This window comes from Haliotis asinina, chromosome 13 (genome assembly GCF_037392515.1).
Source record: "Haliotis asinina isolate JCU_RB_2024 chromosome 13, JCU_Hal_asi_v2, whole genome shotgun sequence".
Lineage (NCBI taxonomy): Eukaryota > Metazoa > Mollusca > Gastropoda > Lepetellida > Haliotidae > Haliotis > Haliotis asinina.
In genome coordinates this window covers 26661261-26686930 of record NC_090292.1, presented here as the reverse complement: position 1 = coordinate 26686930, position 25670 = coordinate 26661261, and the positions used below count along the sequence as shown (strand labels likewise).

Sequence of the window (25670 nt, the reverse complement as noted above, 5' to 3'; positions counted from 1 at the left end):
AGAGCCTGGTCGACAGTCGAGTGTCAAAACGTGACGCGACCGGAGCACAAGAAAAGCCAACATTTGTTTTCTGATGGCTGTGAATTAACAGTTTCCACAACACTAGACTCCTTGTACACAGAGCACAATCAGTCAATTCATTCAGGAAACATAACAACTTCTTAAAATGCCACAAGAAAAAAACTGTACATTCTCTTCCCGTTTTTGACATGCTACCGTCCTATCACAAGATTTGACTGCATCCTGAAATACCAGCCTCCCTAAATAATCTGAGTTATGAAAAAGATGGTTTAAGCCTGTAACCAACATTCCAAAGTGGTACAAAATTTACATCAAGCAAAAAACAAAAATTCTTTCCATGGAAGAAAACTAAATATGTTCATGAATATTTGTTTTAAACATATATATACTTCATAAAAAGTCAGAAGCTCGGTTAATAAACAATTTCACTTTTGGACATTGTGACTGAGTACGTTTTTGTGTATTGTGTGTTAACTGTGACACTATTTCCTCAAAATACCTTACCAAATAGATAATGCTTTCATATCATTACTGGTGGTTAATTCTCCCAAGTTTGACATTTCCAATTGTTGATGTTTTTAGCAAGCCCTATGTTTAAGTGAGCGAAAGAGTATAAATGTATTACTCTGTTATATGAGTGAGTTTAGTTTAATGCCCCTCTTTTAGCAATATTCCAGCTATAGCACAACAAGGGACCCCATAAATGGACACACACTGTACCCTTTTGGGGAATAAAACCCTGATGATCAAACGCTTTCACTACAAGGCTACCCCAACCATCCTCCTCGAACCCCCCCCTCCCACCCCAAATATGTTTACAGAATCAAAATGTATGGTTTCAACCTGCTTTTAGCAACATTCCAGCAATATCCCAGCAGGGGACAACCACTAAAAGCTGCGTAAAAGCACACTCACTCACTTACTCCAGTCACGTGATCAACTGCATTAGCACTGATCTTACACAATTGTACCATGATGACGTGTCAACCAAGTCAGCGAGTCTGACCACCCAATCCCGTTAGTTGATATTAAGACAGGCATGTGTTGCTTAAGATCAAATCTAATCCAGATCGTTAAGTCGGATTGTGACGATGTTTTGTTCATAACGCTGCATTGTTTTGATCAGTGTTGTGGTCAGTCTGCAACTATGCTTGTCATAAGAGGAGACAAATGGGACTGGGCGGTCAGGCTTGCTGATTTGGTTGACACGTCATTGGTTCCCAATTGCGCAGACTGATGCTCATGCTGTTGATCACTGGATCACCTGACTCGATTATTTACACATCGCTGCCTATATATATAGCTTGAATATTAGTGAGTGCGGTATAAAATTAAACTCACTCACTCACTCACAAACAGTTCAGTGTCACCAACTGGCTTGATAGCAGCCAGAATCGATACATCTTGTATAGGTTCTATCTCTCTTGACCTTTAACCCAAGGATTATGCTATACAACACAAGACATTCATGTGATAAGCATACATTAAACATTATCATACTCTATGAAGCCCTTGTGTACACAGATTGAGCTACTCATATTAACACACTGTTCAGATACCTACCCTACCATCAAGAGATTGCAGTCAGTGACATTCAAGACTAGACTGCCCCAGACAAGTAAAATTACCCTCGGTCTAGTAGCACATAACTTTGTTCACTTTATGAGTAAACAAACATTATTTCATCAGAATACTTTACCTAAAAATACCAATGACTGTTTTCATATCAATAATCACAAGACGACAAATTCATCAACATTCCCCTTCATGAATATGTCTACAAGTTATGATGATGTCAAATGTTCTGATGTGTAAAAAGTGGAAGGAGGGCAATTTACCAGTACCAGCAATTTCAGTCTAAGTCAGTCTTCCTGGAAAAATATTCAGAAATCCAGAACTACCAAAAGACACCAGTACACCACTAGGTGCATCTAGTGAAGTTTGGTGAAGAAACATTGAACGGTAAAAGAAACAATGTCCGGAAAAAAAATGTGCGCGGATGCACCCATAAACATAATCAACACACAGCACATTCCACACAGGCAAAATTCATCACACACACACACCTGCTTACCAAACTTCCCTTCAAAGTGTATTCATGGTGGCTATAAAGTGTATTTTGAGGTATAAAACTAAGTGTACAATCTCGTAAGGAATATAATGCGGATCCTCACAGCATGTATCCCAAATGTGCAATATTAATGTCTGCACGACAATATGTACAATACACATACTTGGCTCCTTTAGTTGATCTGCTTATTCTGGATGGAAGAGTATTACTGAATAAACTTGTGATTGAACGATGATTTTAGCATTTTCAAATCCAGGGATCCTGTTGCCATTCGTAAGCAATCGATACATCGGTAAGACTCAGGTCTTGATAGAATTGATAAGCAATATAGGAAGAACAGACAAGGGCATTCTCAATGATAGTTAATGCTACAAGTTGAACTACAGTGTGGAATGGAACTATTTTTTAATATATTTTTTAATATAACTCAACTGGTATAAATCTGTGTGGTGCATAATCATACTTAATGATAAGAAATCTTACTAAATATGCAAGGTAGGCAGATCTGCACACACATGTACACTCACTCACTCACCCACCCACTCAATGCTCTCAATTCATTCCATTGAACAAGAACACACACACCATCTAACTCGTCATCTAACACTTTGACAGAGTGGCAGCACTTTGCAGCACCTATATCCACTTGAAAACAGAAGCCTATATCCTGTAATAGCCTCTAATACATAAATGTGTATTTCCGTCCAATGAGGTCGACAGTGTGTGAGAGGCTGCAGTATCACATCGTCAGTTCCTAAACTCCACATGACAGCAATACTTCACATACTCTACACAAAAGACTTCACTCAGTGGAGTAACATCAGTAAGAAAGCAGGGCTTAACACAGCTTTATGCTCTGATCCAGTTACATCATGTCATTTGAAAAAGGAGGGTATTAAAACTTGTGTGATATATTTGTAATACACTTTAAAGGTAAAATACAGATTCTAAAGCTTCTGATCTTGAGTTCCATGTCACAAAAACTTCACACAAAGACATTGTGAAATATTCAGTCAGACACTGGGGCTAGCTGGTTGGTGATTTCTATCTGACCACTGGCGAATCTGCCAGATTTGTCACAGGGTCAGACGCTATTCATGAACACTGAACTTGTGTGGAACGTATATTTTAAATACACTTTAATGGTAAAGTACAAATTCTAGAACTTCTGGTGTTAAGTTCAATCTGGCATTTGCACCCACACTCTCAAGAGTCTGGGACTTATAGCTAAAATGGCTAGAATTATCATTAAAATGCCCGTACGTTATCAGAAATGAGCGGGACAATGTGACTTGATAATGCCCGCAAAATGCTTGACGACGGGCCATTATCAAGCCGGTTGTTAGGTGACGTCATAAGTAGCTCAGCTGTTGAAGTTCAATCACCTACGGCTCGTTTGAACAAGGGTTCATATTCAACCATATATCTGGCTCACATTCGTCACGTACCAGTGTCATTATGCACTTTCCTGCCTGTGCCAACCCTAACAATTGTACCATAAATGACAACATACAGCAATGAAAATATCGAATTGAAATCTAACGTTGCTCATCACTGGAAACAATGGCGGCTGGTAGTATGGGCAAAGGTCAAGGTCGAATGTCGTCACTCTCAACAGTGATGTCATCTGTGTTGTTCTATGACGTGTCTATATTTGTAAAAAGTGTGTCAGTGACCTGCTTCGTATGTTGTTGGCAGTAAATGCTTCTAAACCGATGCCGTTGTTTTTATTCTTGTTTCATTAAAAATTCTATTCATTTTAGCTATAATAACGGTAACGCTATTTTTCAGGGCATTATCATTTGCAGGAGCCCTCTGTCTTTTGAACTGCCCTCCTTTGTCGGGACGATACAGAAAATTCACAACACGAAATGTACTCGTAATATTTATTTATTTATTTATTTATTTATTTATTTATTTATTTATTTATTTATTTATTTATTTATTTATTTATTTATTTATTTATTTATTTATTTATTAAGAAGTTGATCATCCACATATTATTATTCTTGATACTCAATTCTAAACCTTAAATAAGTTAATCTACAATGTTTTAGAAAAAAGTATGCATGGTGGGGTAGCCAAGTGGTTAAAGTGTTTGTTCATCACACAGAAGACATGGGTTCCATTCCCAACATGGGTACAATGTGTGAAGCCCTCATCTTGTGGCCCTTGTTGTGCTATTGCTGGAATATTGCTAAAAGAGGCATAACACTAAACTCACTCACTCATAACGAAGTAATACACTTGTGAATACTGATACCATGAGAAAGAATTTCTTCCTGGTCATATCGAGTATAATGTAGCCTTTGAACTACAGATATAACAAAGTTGGTCCCATTGAATTCAGACTAACTCTAGCTTTTTTTTATTTTTTAGTTCTTACATAATATCTTTCTCAAATTGCACTTTTAATGTAACTGATGATATTCATGGTTTTCATTTTCACTTCAAAATCCTATAATTGGATTCAAATGAGACAGATTAGAAAGTGATGATGACAAATGGCTCTCATGTCATCTATACCTGGAAGGTCTGTTACTGAGTAATGAAAGCAGGTATCTAAAGAACGATATTCTCCATTTCATATATCCCAAGGTTTTACATGCATAATTGTAATAAATCTGCATTCTTGCACACTGCACTCCACAATTTGGTGAAACATCTCTAGTGTTCACATTTACACAGAAACCTGCAGGAACCATTTTCAGGCAAAAAACACACACAAAATATTTTGAGTGCACGTTTTGGATGCACATATTCTGAGCTACTTAATTTTGAAAAGTACCTGAAAACAGCAACATATGGAAAATACAATAATTTTGAAATGATTCATGATTGTAATGAAAAATTTCACACGCATCAACAGTATGAGTGACGAAAAGCATGATCACTGGACTGGTAAAGTTTACAAATGAACGGTACTTGAAATACTAGTCGGTCACAATGTCCAGCTGTAAAAACTTTAAACAATTGAATTGCTGTAACTTTAGGCTTTTATGATATTATGAACATCAATTTATGTTAGGGTACAATGACACGCTGACAAGTCAACGAGTCTCCCCACATCATCAGTGTGGCTCTTCTCATGGCTCAGTCTTACTATAACCCAGATTACCCTCTAGGCCACATACTGGCTCAACTGTGCTGAAAATTATGTGAAACATGCTCAGCAAAATATGTGAAATTAACTCACAATCATGATATAGTAAACAGCTTTCCCATCGGACTATTTGATGACCGGCATGATAAATTCCTCCAGTCAATATGGCCACTTGGTGAAAAATATGTATATATTTCATGGATATATTGAATAATACATCAATGTCTGAATGTTGTATTCATAACCCAATATTTGTACTTGTTACTCAGTATTTCTGATATTTATTATATATATTCTCATAATCTTATTATGGAGCAGGGTGGAAACAACTTTAAAATTGCTAGTGTACTTTGGTAAAATGAAGGTCAGGGTAGAAGAGGCCTTCAACAACCCATGCTTGCCCAAAAGGTGACTATATAAATTGTTCACTGGTCAGAAAGCGACATTCATGTGTAAGGTAAGATAATGCTTGTTGTAAGGCGACTGACAGGATCGGATGGTGAGGCTCGCTGACTTGGTTGATACGTGTCATCGGTTGCCAATTGCCCAGATTGCCCAATTGCCCAGCTGGAATATTGCTGAGTGCTGCGTAAAACTAAACTCACTCACTCACTTGTCAACCATGCTGTAATAGTATTACGGGTTCAGTAAAAACGGGTTAAGGAAAGTGGTCCCTTTGAGTTCATGCATGATCCAACCCATGAATGTTTTGGGTAGAATAGGCCTCCAGCAACCCATGCTTGCCATAAAAGGCTGCATCAGGTAGTCAGGATCGCTGACTTGATTGACACATGTCATCGGTTTCCAGTTGCACAGATCAATGTTCAAGCTGTTGATTTGCGACTGGATTGTCTGGTCCAGAGTCGATTATTTAACAATCTAATTAAGACTGGACAATAGTATAGGGTGACACAGAGATGCCGACCCCAAAGTGTTGCAAATAGTAGTTTCAGCGTTCAAAATTAGTAGTTTGACCATAAAATTAGTCGTCAGTTACATAAACAAAATCATGATGGATTCTGTGAAAAAAATAATGATATTACGGTCACATGGTTAAATTATTTCCGCGGGAACTAAATGTGTCAAGTCGCAAAGGTATTCAAATCAGCTTTGCTAAAATTACGTATGTTACTTGGAATCATTACAGTTCAAATATGTCATTAAATTTGATGAATGGAAGGTACTTGAAGTCCGATAATGTACTTCCTTGTTGAAAATGTATATTTTGTTATTTATATATCCGAGTTTTAATACATTTTATTTAGATTTCGTAGGATTTCTAGTGGAATTGTATTGGCGTAATTCGCAGCGACTATGATAAAATCGTAGAGGTTGGTATCTCCGGTGACATACAAATTTGCTGGCTCAACACAAAAAAAAGAGACTGTACTGGGACACCGGGCAATGGGCTGAACCATGTAGAGGTGATTGTCTGGGTATGAGGTGAACATGGGATGATGTACTATCAATGTTTCTTTGTCCCCTGAGCCCGTGAGTACATCATCCCATTGGAACTTCAGGACAGTGAAGGGAGATAACTCTGTAACACTTTAGGCATACCACTAGGGAAAACTATGGCTTGGTGCTAAAATTTTCATTTCCATTCTGTATGTGTCTGTAGAAGTAACAGGAAAAAGGCAGCCATTATCCAGGGGGAATATTTACTACATAATTTAATATACTCGCATCATCATGATCGTAGTGGATTTGTTACAGCCCAATTGAATAGGCATCAGTCAAGCAAGATGAGCTCAGTGTAGAGGATGTAGGTGATTGTTTCTGGCATTCGCCATGGAAACTGGTTTGTTTTATTTGATTCAGTGGTAGAGAAGTCATTGATTTTATGAGACAATGTCTTTTTTTCTACAGACCTAATAGCTAACACCAGCAGGAAGCTCATCTCCCGTCTGTGTAGGCTGAGGGCACAGCAGTGAGTGAGTAAGTGAGTGAGTGAGTCTCAATGCCGCTTTTAGCAACATTCCAGGAATATCAAGGCAGGGGACACCAGAAATGGGCTTTACACACAAGTAGCGGAGAGACCATGCTAGTACATGGGAGGTATCAAAGATTGATCATGAGTAAGATTGAGTAAGATTGAGTACGTTAGTGAGCCAGTATTTTATCAAGAGTGAGTGAGTGAGTGTGACTGACTGACTGAGCATGTGAGGGCTGGAGGGAGCGAGCAAGACTGACATTTGTTGGTTGGTTGCTGGAATGAGAATGTCAGCATTTATAGCTAAAATGGATGGGATTATCATTAAAACACCCACACGTTATCAGAAATTAGTGGGCTCAGTCTTTTCAACTGCGCTCCGTAGGCAGTTAAGAAAGACCTCAGGCTTCTGCAAATGATAATGTCCTAAAAAATAGCGTTACCCTCATACTATGACATCAGACCTCAGACTGGAAACTGCCATGTGATACGTGGCCATATTCCACACTGAGTGAATCCAGCTGCCAAGAGAAACTGTCCACCAGTGACACACTGACCTAGCCATTGTGTACACAGCTACAACACTTACATCATCTCAAACATCCCCTGCAGAGCCACTACACACACTGCACTTTGTAAGATTTATATAGTCGACCCCAATGCCACGTGACAACAGACGAATAGGAAACATCACTGCTTTGATACCAAAACGTTAGAAAAAATGGGGTGTGGGTGGACTATACAAGGCACCAGGCCAGTGATCCGGCCAGCTTGAGATGTTGGGATTGAGCCCACCTGTGTGAAAACCTTGGAGTGAACTTTGTGTGCAGACTCTTTCCGTGTTGTCACAACCCCTAGTGTACAGTACACAACTATGTGTACTTAAAAAGAACCCACAAATCCGTTGGTATATGACCAGATGGTGGCCACATGAATATGTGCAAACACTTAGTAGCTATGTGTAGCTAACTTGGACAAAGTGCTGTGACCATGTGTCCCAGTCCACCCACTTGTAATTGGGTACCTTGCAAGGATGGGAAAGTTGTGATGTTTTACACCACAGTGAGTGGGTGAGTGGGTGGGTGAGTGAGTGAGATGAGCCGCATATTGTTTTTGCACTGAATTATAGGTTGCGATTTAGAGATTACCGCCTAGATTTGTCTTGTAAGGGCAGCTGAAAATAGCAATCAGCTGTGCACACATTTACCTACCTACGAGCCATCAGTGATTTCTATGTTTATTTCCATTTTTAGTCCCAGTCTACAACATATACAGTACAATAGTATGCATATATTCTCTCTCTCTCTCTCTCTCTCACACAACACACACGCACGCGCACGTGCACACGCACACACACGTGCACATGCACGTGCACACACACGCACACGTACTCGCTGTGATAGATACATTTCACATCAAACTGAAGTGGATTTACATGCAGGAAGTCTTAATTCAGGCATGACTAATGCAGTCGTATATATAAAAGTATACAGTTTTGGTCTATTGAAGTAAAGGTTACAGGTAAGAATTGTACTTCAATCATCAGATATAAAGACAGAAGCTTAACAGACAAGTTTTCAAAGTAAATTCTGTGCATAGAAAATATAGTCTAGGTAATATATGTCAAAGAAATGTATGTTTCACTTTCTATTGGAAAGAAAGGGATTTTTTTTCAACATTTCCACTTTTATTTCCACTCTACCACACATCCAGTACAATGGTATGCATATCTCCACTCTACCACACATCCAGTACAATGGTATGCATATCTCCACTCTACCACACATCCAGTACAATGGTATGCATATCTCCACTCTACCACACATCCAGTACAATGGTATGCATATCTCCACTCTACCACACATCCAGTACAATGGTATGCATATCTCCACTCTACCACACATCCAGTACAATGGTATGCATATCTCCACTCTACCACACATCCAGTACAATGGTATGCATATCTCCACTTGCACACAAATATACATATATATATATACATATGCATATACATATCTAGATAGATACTTAATATTTCTGCCTTTATATATATATATATGTACATATATAATGCTGATTATCCTGGGGGCTATCACCGTGTTGTTTTTTCTTGCCTCCACCACAAATCAACAAGTGTTGCACCATAAATGGATGTGCAACCCCACAGGAGATATATAATTTTCACATGTCAGCACAGGATTTTACAAGCCAGCTTGTATTGTACTAAGACAACAAAAGGTTCAGGGTTGTATACGTACGAACAGCTCATAAATCCCCAAACATCCAACATTAAACACAAGCATGAAATCAACCATCATGAGGATATATTAACTTCAAAGCTTATTTTCAGTGAAATGTGCGTGTCACAAGTTGAATCTGTCTTGTTATTGCCAGTAGATTTTCAATCCAAGGTGACATGACGTGATAAGCTAAAGAGACACCATATTATACCATATGCCATTATATTTGTCAAGTCCGTTCAGTCAACTTGAGTATGTTTTCACAAGAAGTTGACATTTACTTGTTTGTTTGTCTGTTTGTTTAATTTCTTGTTTCTCTGACTAACTTAGAACTGCACTGTAGACACATGGAGGGAGTCACAAAACAATCATATCTGGGGCAGACAAACCAGTGATTTATATTAGGAGCTCAGATTCACGCAGATGAAATCGATGACATAGCAATAATATTAATGATAAAGTTAATATTAATATTGTGCCTAATGATTGATATTATGAGCTCAGATGCATGCAATTGAAATTGGTGATATAGCAATAATAACAATAATAAAAAAAATTAAATTAAAAAAAGTTAAAAATTCATATTGTGCTTGTTCAAGCAAATAGCTCAAACAATGACACTGAAATGCAATAAGTCAAGTTACAAAGTCGTACTACATGATATACGACATGTACGAGGTTGTGTTAGTCAAGCCTACAAAAGAAAACTTTCCCCCTTTGCAGAAAAACGCAGAAAAGCCACATTAACCGTGGAAATGGCAACATAATACCTCACTGCTGAAATGGTAAAAACAGCAAGTACAAATCATTAAAACTGGAGCAAAAAACAAAAAGGTTGCAACTTTGATGTTGCACAAGTGCACATGGAAGAAGAAGGTTCGACTGCATGTTGCTATTTACAGTTTGAAGCAAAGTTACATTCCCTTTCTAAAAAGTGTTTCTGTCATCAACATGCTTGTGTGCACACCTGTATAGTTTACTTTCCATTCATATGAAATGATTGACAATAACTATTTCGACATATTCAACACATCTACTAAACAAGCCGAGTCACCTTTGCTTTCTATGTGATCCAACGCACAGTTACTCGGAAATCAGACAGAAGCGCAGATCGTGATGCGCAGTTGAGATCAAAGTTTGCTGATGTGAAAATGTTGCAGGATCATAGTTTTTCTTTGCCGTTTTTACTGTTTCAGAAGTGAGGTAATATGTTTATGTTGCTATTTCCAAGATTAATGTGGGCTTTTGTCTGCAGAGAGGGAAAGTTTTGTTTGGTAGTCCTGTCTGTTACTGGTCGCCTGGATTGTGTTGCTGGAACACCGAGCTGTTACATAAATAAACATATTCAGCATGTCTACCTACATGTACATGACATACATAACTACAGATCAAGTTTCATCACATTATGAAAATATTCAGAATCAAATTACATACTGTTTGTCTAAATTTTTTCATATGTTTTGCTATCACAAATATTCTTCCATGTCATGCTGACCTCCAAGTTTCAACAATGAACATAATAAGCTAGAAACCCTGGCTGACATCAGAGCCTAGATCTTTTAAGCTCCTTTAGCGCTAAGATAGCCGCAGGTTAATGTTAATGTATGGGACTTACGACTATCTTAGTGCTAAGAGAGCTTCGAAAACATAGGCCCAGGGCTGTAATTACAACATGTTACCAACCCCAAAAGAGATTTAACCAGACCAGACACCAAGAAATGGTGACTTTTATATATATATATGGAAGTTAGAACATATAAAACATTTTGCCTCCAACCTTTCTGTCACCACAAAAACACTGTTTACACAGAGACTACAACAGCGGAGATGATCTCCAGAGTCTGTCAACAAAGCATTCCTGCTCTCTGTCAAAGGAGGGTTTTGTAGTGAATCATATATAATAACAGTCCTCTGCTGATCTGAATGCGGGTAATTTTGCCTTAGTCTTGCACAAGAATGTCAAAGTATTTATCTATTTAGGTCAACAGTACTTTAATATGTCAGTAACTTTAATAAACTGGTCTGCTTATGGGTGATTGGGTAGTCTCATGGTTAAAGCATTCGCTCGCCACGTCAAAGATCCAGGTTCAATTCCCCACATGGGTACCATTTCTGGTGATATTGCTGGAATATTATTTGTAGCTCTTTGCGTGATGATGATTATGATGATGATTATGATGATCTCCACAGTGTAGAAATAATTGCATTCTTCCTGATATATTGCTTTCTTGCTCCACAGAAATTTTCACTGAAATGTTTCAACCATACATGATGTTGGTTATTTTAGCTCGAAGATATTAAACATAATGCATTCATCAGTATATATTTGTAACAGTTACCATATATTCATTATACCATATGATATTCGCCTTTTAGTGTATTTATTGTTGCCAAAACATTACAAATACATGTTTGTTATTTTAATTGCCTAACATAGAACATTAGTATTTATGAGTGCTACTTACGATAAAGTAATTTGTTACTTACTGCCATAATATATCATGTATGTTTCAATATATATTCATTGTAATCTTAGTGTTGGTGTATTGTGAATGTGTTTATAATTTATCTATCTACCATCACTGTCAACAGGCTTGTGGTTTGGTTGTTAACGCCACACTCTGTAATATTCCAGTAGGAGTCCACTAATGCTTGAGTCTGGACCAGACAATCCAGTGATCATGAGCATCAATCTACGCAATTGGAATACAACCAAGTTAGCGAGCCACACAATTCCGATAATCGTCTCTTACAACAAGAATAGGTTCCTGAAGATCATTTCAACTGGATCTTCATGGGTGGTGACATCAGGTGGGTGCACAGGTTACGCGATAAATGCATGCTCCATGTGTCCAAGGTTCCCCCTTGACATTTATATTTGGGGGTCAGGTTGACTCTCCAAATTTTAGAGGGGAGTTAACATCTGAACTTGGGGGTTGAACAATTTACAAAAATAATCGATTTTCCACTAATAACATCTTTTTTTCTTCAAGTATATGCCTCCAAATTTGAATTCTAAAGAATTATTGTATGTACTTACTAATCACTTTGAAATAAGAAATCAATTTAGTTACATTTATCACCTATAGCAGTGAATTTTCAGTGGTTTTGATTAGTGATTTTATAGCATCATAAACGACGCAATGTTTGTTTTTTTATGCATATTTTCACATTATACTGCATCATATACATCAATGGGCACCCTGGTGTTCTTATCAGTCATCACGTCAAACACTGAACTGTTTGATCCAGAAAAGTGAGTGACTGAGTGAATTAGTGAGTGAGTTTAGTTTTACGCCACACTCAGCAATATATATAGGCAGCGGTCTGTAGACAATCAAGTCAGTTAATCCAGTGATCAACAGCATGAGCATCCATCTGCGCAATTGCGAACCAAAGACATGTCAGTGAGCCTGACCGCCCAGTCCCATTTGTCTCCTCCTTCGACAAGCATAGTCGCAGACTGACCACAACATTGATCAAAATAATGCAGCGTTGTGAACAAAACATCGTCACAATCCGACTTAACAATCTGGATTAGATTTGATCTTAAGCAACACATGCCTGTCTTAATATCAACTAACGGGATTGGGTGGTCAGACTCGCTGACTTGGTTGACGTATGTCATTATATTACAATTGTGTAGATCAGTGCTAATTCTGTTGATTACTGGATTGTGTGGTCCAGACTCTATTGTATACAGACCACTGTCATACAGTTGGAATACTGCTTAATGTAACCATCAAAACAAACCACTACCAGACACAGACCTAAAAATAACATAGTCATCATTTTTCCTCCATAGTTCTCTCCCTTTATATATCCTTTCAATGAGGCTAAAAAAGGCAAGTCACAATCTCCAAACATGTAAATAACCTTTCAAACCACAGACTAATCAATTCCACCAACCATCCCTGGTACTGACCTAGCAAAGGAATTGATCCTAATTAACAAGGCATGTTTAGCCTAGCTTCAATTTTAACAAGGACCAAATCAACGTTAGCTTATTAGCACATGTTTTTTTAATTTAGAGCGTAATTAATAAATAATAGTGTAATTAACACTATTGAAAGTCTATACAAAACTTCAAGGCCATACATGTATTAATCACCCCAAAACGTGTTAATAGCACTCACAAACTGTCTTATAGAATACACAGGCTCTCCATGGCACTCACTCTCTCAAATAAAACTCGCAGACTGACTCTAACAGAACTCACAGACTCTCTAATAGCACCCATGCCCCGCTAACCTATAGTAATAGCACCCATGCTCTGACGACGCTTATACTATAGTAATAGCACCCATGCCCTCGTTTATACTATGGTAATAGCACCCATGCCTTCGTTTATACTATGGTAATAGCACCCATGCCCTCGTTTATACTATGGTAATAGCACCCATGCCTTCGTTTATACTATGGTAATAGCACCCATGCCTTCGTTTATACTATAGTAATAGCACCCATGCCCTCGCTTATACTATAGTAATAGCACCCATGCATTCGTTTATACTATGGTAATAGCACCCATGCCTTCGTTTATACTATGGTAATAGCACCCATGCCTTCGTTTATACTATAGTAACAGCACCCATGCCTTCGTTTATACTATGGTAATAGCACCCATGCCTTCGTTTATACTATAGTAATAGCACCCATGCCCTTGCTAAACAGCATCCACAGCCTCACTAATACTCAAAGTAATAGCACCCACAGCCTCACAAATACTCAGTAATAGCACCCACATGCTGTCATTATCAGCTCTGACAGGTACAACAGTGATCTGGTGTCACACCAATCCATATTTAACAACAGTCATCACATAATCAATATAATCATTATCACACCTACACTAATGTGTAACATTGTATAACATTACAAGGATGCCTCAGGATCTACACAGGTGATATACACATGATATATCTTGCCTTAGGTCATTAGTTAACCAACAGCACTAAATCCTACAGATGAAATCAACATCCTTGTCAATGATCGATGCAAGAATGTTGATTTCTTTGGTTGAAATTGATTGCCAGGAAGAGGCTGTTTTTCTCCATCCCTCAACTAAAGCCATCACTCTTCTGGCACAAAGCAACTGATTCATTCGGAGACATTCTCATGGGAAGGGGCGGCCATAACTACAAACCCTAAACAAAACATTCCCTTAATTTCCAGACTGGCCAGATTATTCTGACATTTTATATCCTCTGGGAATATTGACGAATATTAAGTCCCACAAAACATTCACATAATTTTGTTTCCGTATTTTTTGGTTCTTCCCAAACAATTTAAAATATACATATGGGAGAATTTAATATTGTTGCAAAAAAGACAAATTTTTAGCCTCACAAGGAGAAAATTAATTTTAATAACAAAATTGCAGTTTTGGAAATTCTCCAAATCAGCGAACTTTACGAAAACATGTGTTTTCAAGGTTGTACATGATGCAGAAATGTAAAGCCAAAACATACAAACATACAGACTGGGTAAAATTCATACAAAATAACAATGATATGAAACAGTGTACGATAAATAGTTAATACAAAACAATAAAATAAAAAAATAACATTTGTACAACTAAATTAATAGGCCCTGTAATGAAAATTATTCAAGCACTGTAATTCACAATATGCAGTACACTACACCAGTTCAATGCCTTACTGAAAATTTCCTGCAAAGTCCTTTGAAATGAATAACTGACAAATAAATAACAAGGAAAACTGTCTGTTTCATCATCAAGATTATTTCAAATATAAATCTCATCAAACAGGACTAATGTTAAGCTTACACAACAAAGCCCAGGAACACACACTAATCAGACCACAAGGTAAACAAGTCCTAACTCAGTCATGCAATCTTGAGAGGGACTAGGAACATGAGCCGTCCTTGTGATAGTATATGGGACACACTGGCTGTGGTATCACTGGTAATTATTACCTTTGAGCTGGATTTAGCTGTACAAGCCTTATAACTGATGTTCCGGCAACAAAGACATCGTATATCACCACTGAGCACATTTTGCAATTGAAATTAAAGGGCTAAAATAAATTACGGAGCAGAAATATAGGGACCGTCTGAGGCCCTGAGGTCTTGAATGATATTTGGATCCAACTATGAAATCTTTTCCTTGACTTTAAAGCTTCTTTTCGACTACTGGATGGTTTTCTATTGTCTTTTGTTTTAAGAATGGACAGGATTGACATTTGGTGTTGTTCCTTTGTCTCAGATGAGTTTTCAGCTGTCACACTTCATGACTGTCTGTTGCCTAAGACAGACATCGTGCAGTAGGTTCTGTAGCGTTTGAATCCAGTCTTGTCATGGGACCTCTTAAATCTTTTAAGATATGAGTTATGACATAGAGGGTCTTGATCATTTTGACCTCAAAGATCACATAGAAAAGTTTTGTGTTGATTTTTTGCACGAAAAAGAGTGAAATTTACTCCACTTGTCCCTCAGAAGTTAGAGCCACATTTCAGCAAATCTCACAGAACATCAAGAAATGGGCTTCATACATTATAGCCACGTGAGGAATTGAACCCCAGTTTTTTGTCTGTCAACTCTCATGCATCCTGCACATTTACCTCAATGTCATATACAGACTACCTCTCTAAACCCACACAATACTTAAAATGTTTATCGACAGGCACCAAATGACTAAAAACATTACCTTGAAATAAGCTGACAGCCAATTTTTATTTTCGGGTGGGTCGAACTGCCCCTACAACCCCCGACAACATCATCACTGGATTATCTGGTCCACATTTGATTATTTAAGGACTGCCGCAACAGAACTAGTAGAATATATTCCCAAATCATAAAACTGTTCTAAGGACAAGTGAGTGAATTTAGTTTTATGACACTTCAGCAGTATCACTAACAGGGATACTAGAAATGGACATATACATTGTACATACGGGAAAACAAACCCAGTCTTTGGCATAACAAGCAAACACTTTAACCACTAGACTATCCCACTGCTCCCTGAGGGCAAGTAAACACACAACCTAATGATGTCAACCTTAATCCCAACTTCGTCTCCCAAATGACAAGCTGGCCATGATGTCAGGAGAATCTGGTGGTTTAGTACGGGCTACAGGCTACAGGGGTCAATCAATACATAATCACTATATCTTGTCCTTGTCTTATGTAACACAGCACTGACAATACTGTAATTGGTGATCAGTGTATAGGAGGTAGGGATGGTTGAAATAATCGATAATCAGAAATACTGTCGATAGGAAAAATTATTACAGTGTTATACATGATGCATTTGTGCACAAATGCAGCAAATGGTTGCAGGAAAAAGTTCACTACATCCAGAAGGATGCTTGCACCCACAATACATGTATGACTTTCTAAAAGGCTGTTTCTCTCAGAGCAGTTACAAGGATCATTTCACCCGTCAGTCCATATGATCAATGATTCATTCCAGGTTCTCAATAAATTATTAAAACATACAGGTCCCTACACCATTACTTCACAGGAGCCTTGCAATGCCTGCAAGGACGTTCTAAACTAATAGCTAGGGGACAATGGTGTTATTAATAACATCATACATTACTTTTGTAAGAGAAAAAAGTTATTTAGGACACTGTTTTGTTAATAATCCATACAAAAACAGGTTAGTGTGGTAGGGATCTGAAATATATTCATTTCTTTCAGACACCCAGAAGTGAGTCCAATATACATCGATAATCCATATTTAAGCAATGATTACGGATCTCTTTGATCTGTATCAACAGACAGCCCTAGTAGAAGGCAACAAGAGTAAGAAGCTTAGCTTCATTATTTACGCCACATTTAGCAATATTCCAGCACTATCACACCTGGTACACCAGAAATGGGCTTCATACCTTTTACCCATGTGGGGAATCAAACCTGGGTCTTTAGCATGACGAGCGTGTGGTTTAGTCATTTGACTACCCCCTCCACCCCTAAAAACACAGAAGAGTAAATGAGTTCAGTTTTACGCCACACTCTGCAATATTCCAGCTATATGGGTGCAGTCTGTTAATAATTGAGTCTGGATCTGACAACCCAGTGATCAACAATATCATGATCATCAATCTGCACAAGTAGGAACCGATCACATTTATCAACCAAGTCATTGAGTCTGACCACCTGATTTCATTGGTCACCTCTTACTACATGCATAGTCGCCTTTCGTGGCAAGCATGGATTGCTGAAGACCTATTCTACCCTGGATCACAGACAAAATATGGAAGCCTTATACACAGAGGTTTGTGGGGGCTGTTTTATATCAAGAATCCCCGAAGGGAGAATGTCTGATGTCTGGAACAAGCCATCTAATTGTTGTGAGTAAACAATGGAGCAACACATTGACAAGTGTTCACCAAGGATCCCTGGATTAGGGTAATCTTTCAAAACTCCAAATATTACAGTGAATATAACTTTTTCATGATGCAAAACATTTTTCTGCATCTATAAAGAATTAGAGCATAAATATTATCTGTCCAGTCTCAACTAAAATACGTAACAGCCATATGTCATCGCATCTCGATTGTGTCAATCAGTGCCCATGATGCTGATCACTGGATTATTTGATCCAGACTGGACTTTTTACCAACCTTTCTTTATACGTGGAATACGCAGCATTAAACAACATCGAAACCAAACCAGTATTCCATGACAAATTGTCCAGAACTTCAGCAGATAGAGCGAGTCAGGGAGTGTAGTTTTAAGCTGCACTGAGCAGTATCCCAGCCATATGCTGGAGGTCTGTAAATAACAGAGACTGGACCAAACAATCCTATGATCAACAGCATTGATCTGCACAATGGGAGCCAATCTGTAGATAGATGCGTAACTATACATATGAGCATAACAAAACAGCGCCTATTTTTGTGTACAAAAACATTGCATAAAGTTGTCTTTTTTTTTAATATGAAATTCTTGGTATTTAAATTAATATGGTAATTGTAACATACTCTGATTTAAACACAAACAAAACCAAATATGAAATTTAGTTTCACTCTGACAGGAATCCGCTAACCACTGGATTGTTCATTTTTTTGACAGACCACAATATTGGGGAGAGTGGCGTTTAACAACAAATAATGAACACAATATTGTGTGGGCAGTACAGCCTTTGTTAACCCTTCTGCTGTACTTAATACAAGGACCAACAAGACAAGAGTGACAGGTGAGTGTTGTGTTAGTTGAAGGGTTAAATTTAAAGGCCAGACAATCATGGCTGCCAGCTGTTCAGGTCATCAAGTGCATAAAGCCCCCTTTCCTGTCTGGTGGAGCTGTAAACCCCAATGGTGCATACATTTCGAAGGATAATTTACATACTAGCATGCACATTTAATCATTTAATTTGTTAGTTTGATATGAGATGAACACATGTCTTGTTTATAAGTGTAAAAATGAGTGAGTGTGGTTTTATGCCACTTATAGGAACGCCCAACAATATCATGCCGGAAACAACAGAAATGGGCTCTTAAAGAAGTATAGTAGGTAATCTTGTGTTTAAAGCTCATCAGATTTGGCAATTTCCCCTGAGACATCTCAGTATGTGGTTTGGGATTCACAAGATCCTTCGGATATTCATCTCTTCCAGCTCTGATGATTTCTTTCAGGTTTTATTTATATCATCACAGTAAGACATGATTGACTTCATTTTTGGGTCTAGACTGTGACAGTCATATTGGATTGCTCTCAGAGACATTGTTACTTATTGATTCTCCCTGACAGAAGTTGACAAGCTCTCTCAACGATTATCGCACTGGTTAGCACAACAGCACACAGGTTCGGAAAGGGATGGATTTTGAGTGAATGAGTGAATGAAACATTGAAGTCATGCAGCAATAAGTACCACGTTGAAGCCAGACAATCGAGTGATCAACAGTATGAGCATTGATCTATGCAATTGGAAACCGATGACCACCCAATCCCGTTAATTGCCTCTTATGACATGTATGACAAGGATGGGTTAATGAAGGCCAGTATTCTTACATGCACTTTCACAGCTCTACTTGAACAGGGGCGGTGTGGTGGCCTAGTGATTAAAGTGTTCGCTTGTCATCTTAAAGATACAGGCTCAATTCCCTACGATTCGATTAGATTATAATGTCTGAAATATAATATATTTATGAAATATCACTTATGGCAAAGCCAAACTCACTACCTTTAAGGGAACAGTGACGATCCGGGCTAAAATAGGTCTTCGTCAACCCATGCTTGCCACAAAAGGCGACTAAGCTTGTCTTAGAGGTCACTAACAGGATCGGTTGGTCAGGTTCGCTGACTTACGTGACACATGTCATCGGTTCCCAAATGCACAGATCGATGCTCATGCTGTTGATCAGTGGATTGTCTGACTGCCACTATACTACCCCAAAGCCCCTAAAACTACTGAGAGTAGCATGAAAATATTGTTTGTTTGCTGACGAAGCGACTGACAAGATCAGGTGGTCAGGCATGCTGTCTTGGTTGACACATGTCATCGTATCCCAATGTCTGCAGACCAATGCTCATGCTGTTGTCTTTCAACTGACAGTGACTGTTCCTGACATGATTATTTACAGACTGCCGCCAAATAGCTGGAATATTGCCAAGTCTGGCGTTAAACATCAGATGAACGAAATTTTAATTTCAATCTATTAAATGTCTGCTACAGACTTGGTCAGTGCATCAGGATAAGAAACAAAACAGACAAATAACCTTGTAAAATTACTCAAATTATCACAATTAAAATCCATCAAAAATATATTTAAAAAATGCAGTGTTTACAATTATTCATTTCATTGTATTAAATACTTATCAGTTTTGTAGTTTTGTACATCCTGGTTGTATTCATTTCCTTTCAAGCTTAAATCCAGCTGATATTACATGAAATTCAAGACATCCTTGTTAGAACTGTAATGTTTAAAGTCATAGATTTATGGGTCACTGAGTCAAAAAACAATAGAAGATCTTACAAATTACTTTTGATTTTAACACAGCACTATCCTAGGTAATATCAATACAGTATCTGTATGACATACATCTCTGTCATTAAATTAAAATGATCAATGTATGTTTTGTATTGGGGTTCAGCACATTATATTAGAGATGTAAAAGGGTGTCTGACACATAATTCCCTCAACCCTGCTCATTCATATCTATAGTGGTCATATAATATTATCACGATTGTGGTCAATATTTGTTTACTGGAGAACATAACCATGACTGTGGCCCTGTCTCCTTCATCATGCTAAATATTGCTTTGATAATCAACTGAGTTTCAGAATGAAAGCATATATAACATTTGTAGACATGCCTTCACATTTTGAAAGAATAACAAGAAGAGAATCGTCAGTGTAGATCGAGGAACCTCACTGTAAGAGACACACGACACATCTGCCCCTCCCATTTTCCTTATAAACATTCCCCATTATTGATCAGGGCAATGTTGTTGGTAAATAAATTACTTCTTGAGGCATATCCCTCTTTCCCATAGGTAGTCACCCTCCAAGATTTTCAAAAATGATAGAATTGCAGCAAATATACCCCTGGGTCTTAGCAACAACAACAAAAAATGAAGTCGTGATCAATGAACAATTATTATGTGTGATTATAATGCCCAATTCACATTATTGATTTAGCATTATGGTCAATGAACGGCCATATTTCTACAAGCTATCCGCCATCGAAGTCGTACGATCTTTGTCACTAACTTTCACAGGCTGTCAGATCAGTCAATGTAGATTTAGGCAGGTGCCCGCCTGTCGACTTGACCAAACAGGTGTCCATAATTATTCCAAGTTCCAACGCCCCTTACCTTGCAGTAAAGCTCCGCTGCAGACATAGTGAAGTGTTTCTCAACGTAATCCTATCGAAATCTCACTTAGATCATCATCACCCAGCAATCGGCCATACATTAATACCGAGATATTATCACTGCTATAAGACATAGGGTTTTGAGGTGGCAGCCATCTTAAATCTTGAGATCTTCATTTCCGCCCACCTTCCGACTTTCAAAGGGAGGTAATTTGTCATTACCGTGACTCATCGAGGTGACTTTACTGGGCGGTGACATATGCGTTCGAATCTACAGTGAGCAATCAAACAATTTTAGTTGCATTACGAATATCTTTTCTGACATACAGGGAAATCAATGCAAAGCTACTCACACGATTCGAAACGACAGCGATATTACATAATGCACAGCCACTATATCTGTAAACAATTTTGACAGATTATTTAAATTTATCAAACACTAATCAGCTTCTAACATTCTGAAGGGATGCGTCCCTTAGCATACATCAAACTTACAACCGTAAGTTCGAATCCTGGTTCGATGCATATGTGTCTAGGCTCTTTCTTGCTGACGAGTTTACATTTATATAATTATTGCACTAGTCCACTAACGACGGCGCTCATATCCAGACACAATGCCTGCTCACAGTGCTACTTACGAGCGTACATTACCATTCCGGGTCAGAGGACACTACCGCACTTTCTCCATACTCAACTTCCTGGGGATCATACAGCCATGCTGCCTGTTAGGCGTACCCACGGGTACCCATTTTACAACTTGGTGAACGGAGACAATGTGGATCTATGTATCTTGTCCAAGGATACCATGCACATGTGCCCACGTCCGGACCCGAACATAGGTGCCTCCACCGAGGATCGAACCCGGCCAGAGTGATACCGCATTATTAGGAGTTTGCGCTCCCAAAGTGGCCACGAGACCAGCACGGCTTTAAATTGAAGTTTCCTATACCAAATGGCTTGGGAAAAGCGGAACATGCCTACAATTACAAATCCACCTATTACAGCCCGCTCACGTTCTCGTTCTCGTTCTCTTTCTCGTTCTTGTTCTCGTTACTCGTTTCAGCAGCATAAAACATAATTATAAGCATTCGTTTTGATACTTTTTGTATACACATTCTCTTTTGTACTACTTTACGGTGGATATTTCATACCTTCTTGTGGGATTATTATCAAACGAATATCCTAAAATAAATCTTTACAAAATAACATAATAATATTAAAGATAACACATCACTGAATGCTTCGTCCTCAACACTGTCGAGAGACGGATTCTACCCATGGACACCAGGGTAGAATTTTGCAGCCCTAGGCCCCATGCTTGTCGTAAGAGGCGACTTACGGGATCGGGTGCTTAGGCTTGCTGACTCGGTTGACACATGTCATCGGTTCCCAATTGTGCAGATCGATGATCATGCTGCTGATCACTGGATTGTCTGGGGCAGAACAGCGTTCGAAATAATGTGCTGTCCCGAAGGCCCAGCTCCGGTTGTTATTGCATCGAGCAGAGAGTTTCAGTTTGGAGGCCCTTGTGGCCTTCGGTTAATTATCTGCCATTTTTTTATTTTTCAACCAGAATCTTCCCCATATTGTAGCTGAGACTATAGGAATAGTGGACTGTGAGTCAAAATGTGTGTGCAGGTCATCTATTTTAACTGCACAACGACTCTATTTTATACAAGTGTCGGTAATACTGACTAGAACAAAGGTCGGTAGGATAGCCTAGTGGTTAAAGCGTTCGCTCGCCATGCGGAAGACCCGGGTTCGATTCTCCGCTTGGATACATTGTGTGAAACACAGTCCTCGTGACGCAAAGTGGGTACATAATCCAGCGACCGATATATTCGCAGTCAGGATACCATAAGAGAGAGCCAGCTTTAGCTCCCGATCCTGTTGTAAGCGGCCACTTTTTTCGTCAGCCATGGTTTGTAGAGAACCAGATTTACAGCAGGGATTTTCCCTGGAAGTCTGTTTGAGATGGGACGACGGGGAAACCCAGTGGTTAAAGCATTCTCTTGTCACACCGAAGACCCGGGTTTGATTCCCCACATGGGTACAATGTGCCCATTTCTTGTGTCCCCCGCCATGATATTGCAGGACCAATGCTAAAAGGGGCATGAAATTATACTCATACTCACTCACACACTGAAGGGTTTCGTGTATCTCTTTTTGAGTTAGATATAAAACCGCATTACTTTGGTGTAGAAGTAAACACAAGATACAATTTTTGTTTGCTAATGATTTGTAATGCACTAGAGAGGAGTTTACACAAACATGATTTGATTGTTAACCGATCCAGTTATATGCGTCCCACTGGCAAAATTTCAATCATATTGTGACGAAAACAATTTATGCAAAAAAACAAACAAAAACAAAAAAAGCCCGAAACCATTAGGGAGAGTAAAGTTTGTCAACGATGGACAGTAAGAACAATAGATTATTAAATACCCAAATATAAAACTAGTAGGGGGAACTAAAACATTTCATTTGAAGCAGACATTACACTATATAAAACACGGGCTAGACATGGCCAACAACTGAAGGTAGATCACCATACCAAGGGCCATAGGGATATACAGTACTTCTGCTACCTGCATGGACCCTGGTTGGAAAAGTTCGTAACCCTACGAACTTCTTAAGCCTATTCTTAACACATTGGCTGCGACCAAAGTTAAGAATTCTTAGGGCTACGAACGTTTCGAGAATAAGGGCCCTGGTTATACGTTGTACCCACAACCATGTATTCACCAAGCGTGCACTGTGTGCAAGACTTTATTTTGACAGCTAGTCATCAGGACCTCCTTCCGCATGAAGGCCTTAAAATCTACAGGCCCTGAATGAAATCCACACAGTCATTCAATTTGTTAAAACCAAAGCAATAAAAACTAGACTCCACTGTACCAGTTTCACGCAGTTTTAATTAGCGAAGCCCGTGACGCTGAGAAAAAGTGTTTATTCGTTAGACTGGTGTTGACATTCCTATGTGCAAGGCGATGAAATACCAGAGAGGAAAACTGTACGTCTAGTAACAGTATGAGAAAGATCCCAGTTAACAAACACAAAACAAAACATTGACAGATAATTTAACGAAGGTCACAAGAGCCTGCAAATGTTTGAAACTCTCGGCCCGATGCTATAACAAACGGCACCGGCAAATTATTTCGAACGCTGTTCTGGACCAGACAATCCAGTGATCCGGCCCGATATAATTACAAACGACGTTGGGCCTCCGGCCGGGGGCGGCAAATTATTTCGTACGCTGCAAGTGCAGTGACATTTCAAATTCATCGGTCTAAAAAGAAATCAAACAAATTAAAGTGCGATACAAACAGAAAACAGTTCGTTTTATCAGTTAACGTCTGTTGTACATATCTAAGCCTGTCTGTCGCTTGTGGACATTGTTGTAAGATGAACTGTGTAATTATTAGATGAGTGAGTGAGTTTAGTTTTACGCCTCACTCAGCAGTATTCCAGCTACATGGCGGCGCTCTGTAAATAATAGAGTCCGGAACAGACAATCCAGTGATCAACAGCATGAGTATCAACTTCCTCAACTGGGAACCGATGACATGTGTCAACCAAGTCAGCGAGCCTGACCACCCGATCCCTTTAGTCGCCTCTTACGACAAGTATAGTCGCCTTTTATGGCAAGCATGGGTTGCTGAAGGCCTTTTCTACCCGGACCTTCACGGGTATATTCGGAGAGGACTTTTCGAAGTTGGATAATTTGTGTCCAATCCTTTTCTTAAATGAATAAAATATGTATTAGTCAGTCAAACAGTTCGTTCAAATCAGTTTGTTCGTTACAAGCACATTCGTTATGAACGGTGTTCATTGCACCCTGAAACGTCGTCGTATTTTGCTTAACAGTAACTGACATCCATAAACCTTCCCACTGGAAGCCGCGATTTGAATGTATAATAACCGTGTACCTACTTACACTTTTCATCAAACATTTAGACTCACTAGTGTAAGTGTAACCACATACATACACAATCAACTGTTCTAAACACGATTTTGAAAATTATTTACTACTGTTTAAAAGTACTGATTAAGCAATTAACTGATGTGTAGTGAAACACATTCGTAACGCCAAACAGATTATTGTCACGAGTTCAGTGCCAATGTTCACGATCGTGTTTCAAAGTAACAGGACATTGGGTCCTGAAAGTTTCAGATGTCTGTCTGACCAACTGAAAATTCACAGGACCCACAGAATAAATTCAAAGAAGCATTTCAGGTTTAACAAATCTCATAATTGGCATTGAAATTATCAACATTATATAACAAACATGAGATTTCTAAACAGCAAACAAGTGTCACATGCTGCAAATAACAACTTCACACAAAGAAATTGTGAAATATTCAGTCAGACACAAGGGGCTGGCGGGTGATTTCTATCTGACCACTAGCGAATCTGCCAGATTTGTCAGAGGGTCAGACACTATTAGTGAACACTGCAGTACACCGATGGAACTCAGTGACAGTAGGCGAATGTTTCACAAGACGTTACTTGAAAAG

General features: G+C 38.7%; 1 protein-coding gene across 2 annotated transcripts in view; it reads right to left on the bottom strand.

Moving 5' to 3' along the window:
- LOC137260336 (unconventional myosin-Va-like) overlaps positions 1-21332 on the bottom strand; it is a 148515-nt gene extending 127183 nt beyond the window's left edge. For both annotated transcript variants that reach the window (XM_067798014.1, XM_067798015.1), the window contains exon 1: positions 21154-21332. In XM_067798014.1, the coding sequence (XP_067654115.1) occupies positions 21154-21180 (27 nt within the window). In that variant the 5' untranslated portion in view covers positions 21181-21332. The remainder of the gene's footprint in view (positions 1-21153) is intronic.
- Between the last annotated feature and the right edge of the window lie 4338 nt (positions 21333-25670).